We start from the raw sequence: 7,083 nt of genomic DNA on the forward strand, positions 1-7,083 counted from the left end.
GGTAACAACTTCTCACTATGTGCCCTATGAAGATTGCCTGTAGCATACTGGTAGATATTCTCCTATACTTGTTTTGCTGAAATAGATCATTCCAAATTCTACTTTTGTATCTGATCAAAAGTTGAATAGTATGGATACAAATAGCATTTTACTCTAGCGTTCTTGGTTGACAGCAAGTACACAAATGTATAAGTATATATATAAGTGTCAAAATGTGCTTTCTTTATATACTGGAAAACATACATCATGCAAGAGAAGATGAATATTCATGTCTGTCCTGCATTGGTAACTAGGCACATAAAATTTGAAAATCATCCTAACATTCTGCATTCGAAATTTTTCTTCTTCGCAATGTACAATAATAGCCTGAATGCCAGCCCCCGTAGTGACCACTGGCTCCTTTTGCTTGCTAACCACAGAAAAGCGGTCACCACGCAGGCTGGCACTCAGTCTAGTACAATAAACCTTATGCATCCAATAGTTGGTGTACAAGTCTAGCACACTCTGCCACTTTTGGTGCCTCTGTGATTCCCCTTTTCCTGGCGACTACAGGTAATAAGTCCAAGGAGCGAGCGAGCGCGATGGCGTTGTCATCACCGACCATTAGGGACCCCAGCGCGACCAGGAGACGGAAACATGCCTCGTTTTCCCTCTCTGTATCCAGGAGCGCCGCTACAGCAGACAGACACTGGGACTTCCCTTCGATGTCCTCTGGATCTTGGATGACAGCCGCATAGTTCAGAATGATTGTCGCCATGGCAATACGGACGTTCTTATGGGTGCTGGCGCTACAATCTAACGTGGTGGCCAGGATGTCGGAGTGCTGGGATATGGCCAGACCTTTCCCCACGGGCTGGGCGAACATGTTGCACACAGCACGCAGGGCTAGCATCTGATTGGCTGGTGAGGAGTCAGGTGACAGGAAGGTTCGGAGGTGGGTGAGGAATTGTGGACCATCCTTGGAGTTACAGAAGTGCTGGTTGATGTCGGAGTGGCGGAGGGCCAGCCGAAGTACATCTAGTGCTGGGAACACGACATCTGGAGAGAAGAAGATAAAGAAAGTTAGGAAGGCAACATTTTTGTGAAAATGCAGAATGTTCTCCCTGCAGCCTTTTGTAAACCTATTCGCACAATACTGTACCATTACATTCGCCATATGGTTTTATGTAGGAGTAATAAAAAATAAATTAAAAAAAACAGCCATACTGGGGAAACCCAATGAAACAAAGGGGATGAAATGACATTAGATCAAAATCCATTCTGATATATGGCTACAAGCTAAGATCATCACAGAGTAACAAGAGAACGTGTTAAGTATTTTTTTTCATATAACAGTGTGATATAGACAGCACCGACATGGTTCATTCCATGAACACTACCAACAGCTGAACAGGTATCCCCATGCATACAAATCTGTTGCTTTACCTTTAGGCCACTGGACAATCTTCCACAGTGTGTTCATCTGCATGGCAGTTGGTGCTCCTGGCTGCTGATTGGTTGCCACAGCCAGAAGCTGACTGATCTGGTCCAAACCAGATTCATCCAGTTGCAGTTCTGCTGGCACTTTACTGTTGAACTCCTTGATCTTACCTGGGATCACAAGAGGAAAACACAATATTAAAACAGAAATGAAGATACAATAATGTATGTAAAATCATTTTTAAATATGTCCTTACGTACAAAAATAACTGCTTCTAAGAATGTACATGTGTTCATAATTTGATCTTTTCAAAGAAATGTATCGTAAAAGCAGTAGCAGACAAAGTGCAATAATTTGACACAGACATAGTATGATAACTTTCTCACATCAAATCTGATACAGAAACATTGCTTTTGGTGATGATTACATGCATTTGGGGTACATGTGCATTTTGAAATGCTTAAAGGAACAGTACGCTATATCATACAGCTAATTGCATGTGTCTTGTATGCACTACTGACCTACGATAGCCCCAGGGTTGGCCTGCTCAAACAGTAGTGGAGTGACCCTGGGGAAGTAGGGGTTGGTGGGCTGAGGCACATGGGCTGGGGGGTTGTTCTCCATGTCTCTGGCAGCGTAGGATGGGATGTAACGACCCCCTCCTATCAGAAACAAGTGTCTTTCATGAATAAATAAGATAGCATGACAGACATTGTAGTGGATGGATGGACTTAGAAGCGCAAATTCCATCTCATAATAAATTATACTGTCACTTTCAACCAGGGCTGTCTACAGGACCTGACTTTCCCTATGGGAATTTGCTTGTTGGGACAAAAAAATAATTTTATCCCATTTGTCCCCCAAATGACATGAAACTGTTGAAAATGTTCTTTGATAGGCTCAAAATGACATGTTTATCCAGGAAAAAGAACATGGGCTGCCAAACAATGAGTGGGGCGGAAAAAAATATTTAAACTGGAGACAGCTCTGCTTTCAACTCACTTATGTACGTACATGTACATGGTTTACAACAACTGCATTTAATACAACATTCACCTGTGATTGGGAGCAAAGAATGGTGGACAACACTTCTTTTAGGCTCTAGTTGAAAGCATAGATAAATAACACAAAATGTTTTTGCAATGAGGTAGCTGACCTGTGAAGGGGTCACTGCCCAGGGTTGACCCCTGACCTTGCTGTGGTACATCAGCTGGAGCAGCAGACCCTGGGACATAGCGGTTTGCACCTGAAGTATAAGGAGGAAACATGTGAACAACATGGATATTTTAGTACAATGCTAAACTACACATCTGGGGAACTGTATATTCAAATCTTTTGGTGGTGATGTCCATTAATGAGCAAATCAAAGAATGGGTTCTAAAGTGCTCGTTCCAACACCTGTTCAAATACAGCAATCAGATCAAGTTTCGTGGGTACCAGAAACGGACATAGGAAAGAACTACGACCCAGATGAAAACCAATCAGCGCCCTTGTCCAAAATATGGACCAGAATTTAATATTCCAGGTGTTCGAGATTTCCAATTTCTCAGATGGAATAGCAGAGGAGCGACTGTATATTAAATAGTGTATATTAAAGTTAACTAAAACGTCAGAGTGAACTACTATCCAGATGGTACCCAGGATAACGTGTTGTTTAATGAGACAAAACACATCAATCACAACCCCTACCAGTGAAAGGATCAGCATACTGTTGTGCGGAGGGGGCAGGCCCAACCGTCAGCCCCTTGGTGTTCTCCAAGATGAACTTGGCCACCTGGTCCAGGTACAGCTGACTCAGCTCATTCTTCTCCAGGAAGGTGTGAGCTGCCAGCCAGGGGTCGTCCGACAGGTTGTAGGGCAGCTTCAGCTTGGGACTGCCATCACCAAGGTCCACTGTGAACACATGGTCGTACTCCTGGGAGAGGAAAAAGCAAAAATGCTCTTAAAACTTGTGCTAACTAACTCACTCAGTTCCATAGCTAATGTAGTAGCAGTAGGGGCAGTCTGTTGATGTTCTCTACACCTGGCTCTTAATACAGTAGGTGTGAATACTGTTGGGATGAATGTTGTAATGTGCTGTCTGGCATGGCCATCATGGTGGAGTCAAACCACATCTGTGCAATGGAGCCTGTACGATGATGCTGACTATTGTCCCTATTTTTAACTATCCTTTTCATAAGATTTGCAATTACATTTTCTGCAGATGCCTTTGGGCATCTCTTATTTCCCATTTAGAATATTGAAAATGAGGCATTTGTGCCACCTGTGTGGATGCAATATCACCTTTTTTTTAAGTATGCATTTCAATTAGCCGATTCCTTACCTGATTATGAAGCAATAAAGTGTTAAGTGTATCCGCAGGCAGTTTTGTGTACTCATTGATTCATTTCTACACTGATGTTTAACCAATCCTTGTATGTACGCATTACACGCAAGCATATTCATAACTTCTTGCTTACACATAAAACACTTTAAATTTACTGACCTTCCCCTCGTACCAGACTTTTTCTCCGGTGCCCCCTGTGCCCTCGTCTGACCCCACCACGTCTCCTATCTTGGTCCACTCCTGCTGTGCCACGCTCCACTGGTAAGCCTCTACAGTCATGCCAGACCTCACTAACTTGGTCTGCCCTTCTTTTGTTCCTAAACAGTAGAGAAAGCATAGCACACATGTCAAACAATGACTATGTTGTAGTTTAAGTAAACTTATTGTGGTTAAATTGTAGTCCATTCTTATGCTGTTCAGTACATAAATAATTATTCAAGTCAGCCGTATCATTAAAGTAAAAAAAGCAAAAAAAAATTAATTATCACTCCAGAAGGCTTTTCATTTTTACTGACATCTGACAGTCCATCTAATAAATGATTGTCACTATCTTTTTGTACAAAACTTAAAATGTAAACAAAAGTTAACTTTAAGGCATAAGCTCTAAACAGAGCAGCCTACTTTCGCCAAGTTTCTTCTTTATCTGTTTGATACACTCTTGAATACAATTTCAGTATCTGAGTTTCAAATATTACCTCTAATGAGGGATACAAACTTTTACCTTTTTTGGTGAAATGCTGAGATTTGAAGGTGACTTTTGACCTACCTGGGTTCTCCAAGTCCTCCTTGCCTGGCAGCTCATTAATATTAATGCCATCCATGTCGGCCGCTGCCTTGGCGGGGATGGTGGATGATGCCACCTGTTCCTCAAACTCCTTGATCTCCTCTGGACTTGCATACCTCTCCGGAGCACAGGTGAACACCCTGGTCACATTGTCACTGTGAAAAAAAGCACAACATACAATTTTCAAGTCCAGTTCTCTGTTAGCAAACTGTACAATATTGCCTCCACCCCTAGTGCATTGCCAAAACATTTTGTGCAATCCTAACTCGATCATTGATTTGTACGTCATTTAAAGGAGGTTATACACAGAATATAACCTTCTTGGTCATTTTTGTCTCTACCACTATGTAAGATTGTAACTAATCTGAGTTTTAGGGCTCACAAGAACCCAATCACCAAGAGATACTGTCTTTGAAGAGAACTGTCCTGTCAATGACAAAGAAACAGATCACACAGTGGAAAACTGAGGGCATAATACATGTACAAACAGTCAAAATCAAAAGAGCATTCTGTGGGATAAACCGTAGACATACCTAGCTCCAACAGCGATGTCCCCATTACTTAAACATGCCACGGACCATACAGACTGAGCCTGTAGGGTGATGGTCTGTACACACTCCCCTCCCTTCCACACTCGGACTGTCCGGTCCTCTCCTGATGTCACAAAGTCCTGACCATTGGGCAGCATGGCCAGAGAGTACACATAGTTGGTGTGTCCATAGTAAACCTGTAATGATCAATGAAATACACATATCATCCACCTACAATTGTTTGAATGTAACAAAAATTCAAATACATTTGTAAAAGCAGGTATTTTTCCCACAAGGCCAAAAGTCCCTAGGAAAATAGTGCCAAACATTCATCAGACTTTCATAGTTTTCCTTTGTTTTACCAACCTGAAGCTAGCAGTCTATTCAGAAGCCAAGTTAGCAGCCAATTCAACACCTGATTCTAAAGAAAAGCTAACATCATGGGAAAAAAAGATGTTACGGACCTGTGAACATTCTCCTGTGGTTAGCCAGCGTCGGATCGACCCATCATTGCTGGCTGACAAGAACTCCACATTGGAAACCACAGCAAGACTCCTAACACAGTCTTCATGCCCTGGAAAACATTTGTGGGAAAATCGTAAAAACTGATGACATTAAGTGGATATGAAAGATGAACATCCGAATCCAAAGAAATTGCTCAGAACATTTGAAAAAGAAATTAGATAAACAGTTATGAGATACCGACCTGTGAAAGTCAGTTCACACTTCCCTGTGCGCCACATCTTGATGGTTTTGTCGGCGGACCCTGTCAGCATGATTCCGTGTTCCGGCATGATGGCGACGGCCCACACCGCGGCCTCGTGTCCGGACAGCGTCATCATGCACCTGTCCTTCAGCCACACACGCGCAGTCTTATCCCACGAACCGCTGAGGAGGGTGCCAAACTTTCCTGCTGCTAGAGAACAAACTGCAACAACAACAAGTGTAAGACTCTATAGTTTACCATTACATTAGAAAATCAACTTCATCAGTTCCAACATGAGAGAGGGCTAAGGTCTTAGACTGAATGAACAAAAGATACATATGCTAGATGATTATCTGAATCAGAAAAAAAAGTCATGAATCTGGATCCAATTCCAAGGATCCGTGGGCCTGAGTTCAATCCTAGGGTTGGCTCAGCTCGGACATGTTTTAAGGGATTGCATTCGTTTTTCGAAAGGAACGTGAAATGGGTGTCCCGTGTTAGAGGAGGTGACTCGCGCACGTAAACAGCCTCATTACTCAGACTGGATACCTACTGGCTGCAATGATAAACCAAGGGTCAAGGGGGATACACACTTAGCCATGTTTGGGACTGCATTCTATCTGCTGAAGGGCCACAAATGTACAGTTATCATTACCTCCAAAGTACAAAACTGCTTTTATGCCTTAAAGCAGTGAACTGGTGATGTAATACAAAATGTAATACATGTATGATACAAACATAACCACCTGTGTTCTTGTGTCCGGTAAGTTTGAAGACTGGTTCCGGGGACTCCAGACTGTAGATATGGATGCTGTGATCGTTGCTACCGGTTACGACCATCCCGTGGGGATAGTCGTCAGAAGGCGGCAGGAGACAAACACTGGAGATGAATTTACTGTGTCCTGTCATGACGTGTGCCTCCATAAAGCCATTATCATCACTGAAAAAAACAAACAGATTTTTTCGTTATTATATAACGTTAGAATCGCTTGTGATTTAACCTGTGTTTACACAATCTCTCCCTTGCTGGGGATAATGGAGAGCCGGCCGCTAGGAGCACAATTTATATTTGTGTGTGGTATACACTGAAAATTTCAATATTCAAAAACTCAATGTTTATGTCATTTTAACTAAATCATAACCTTACGTTTATGCAAGTCTACGAAAGCTTCACCTTCCGCACTGGTATTCCAGTGCTAATTCAATGCTCAAAGCCCCCTCAGCACTGGTTTTCCAGTGCTGAATGGCTCTGTTCCAGTGCTGAAGCTCCGTCAGGACTGGAATTCCAGTGCTGAATACTGTTCCAGCACTCGTTTT

At 42.6% G+C, this 7,083-nt stretch overlaps 1 protein-coding gene across 1 annotated transcript in view; it reads right to left on the bottom strand.

The window, feature by feature from the left end:
• Window positions 1-287: 287 nt before the first annotated feature.
• The window catches only part of LOC118431732 (phospholipase A-2-activating protein-like), an 8,017-nt gene continuing 1,221 nt past the window's right edge, over window positions 288-7,083 (bottom strand). Inside the window, exons 2-12 of the mRNA XM_035843021.1 lie at window positions 6,513-6,706; window positions 5,767-5,988; window positions 5,525-5,634; window positions 5,064-5,257; window positions 4,513-4,685; window positions 3,906-4,063; window positions 3,110-3,335; window positions 2,577-2,666; window positions 1,942-2,082; window positions 1,426-1,590; window positions 288-1,038 (exon numbers count right to left, since the gene is read on the bottom strand). Coding sequence (XP_035698914.1) covers window positions 467-1,038; window positions 1,426-1,590; window positions 1,942-2,082; window positions 2,577-2,666; window positions 3,110-3,335; window positions 3,906-4,063; window positions 4,513-4,685; window positions 5,064-5,257; window positions 5,525-5,634; window positions 5,767-5,988; window positions 6,513-6,706 — 2,245 coding nt within the window. The 3' untranslated portion in view covers window positions 288-466. The remainder of the gene's footprint in view (window positions 1,039-1,425; window positions 1,591-1,941; window positions 2,083-2,576; window positions 2,667-3,109; window positions 3,336-3,905; window positions 4,064-4,512; window positions 4,686-5,063; window positions 5,258-5,524; window positions 5,635-5,766; window positions 5,989-6,512; window positions 6,707-7,083) is intronic.

Source organism: Branchiostoma floridae, chromosome 15, assembly GCF_000003815.2.
Source record: "Branchiostoma floridae strain S238N-H82 chromosome 15, Bfl_VNyyK, whole genome shotgun sequence".
NCBI classification, from domain to species: Eukaryota; Metazoa; Chordata; class Leptocardii; order Amphioxiformes; family Branchiostomatidae; genus Branchiostoma; species Branchiostoma floridae.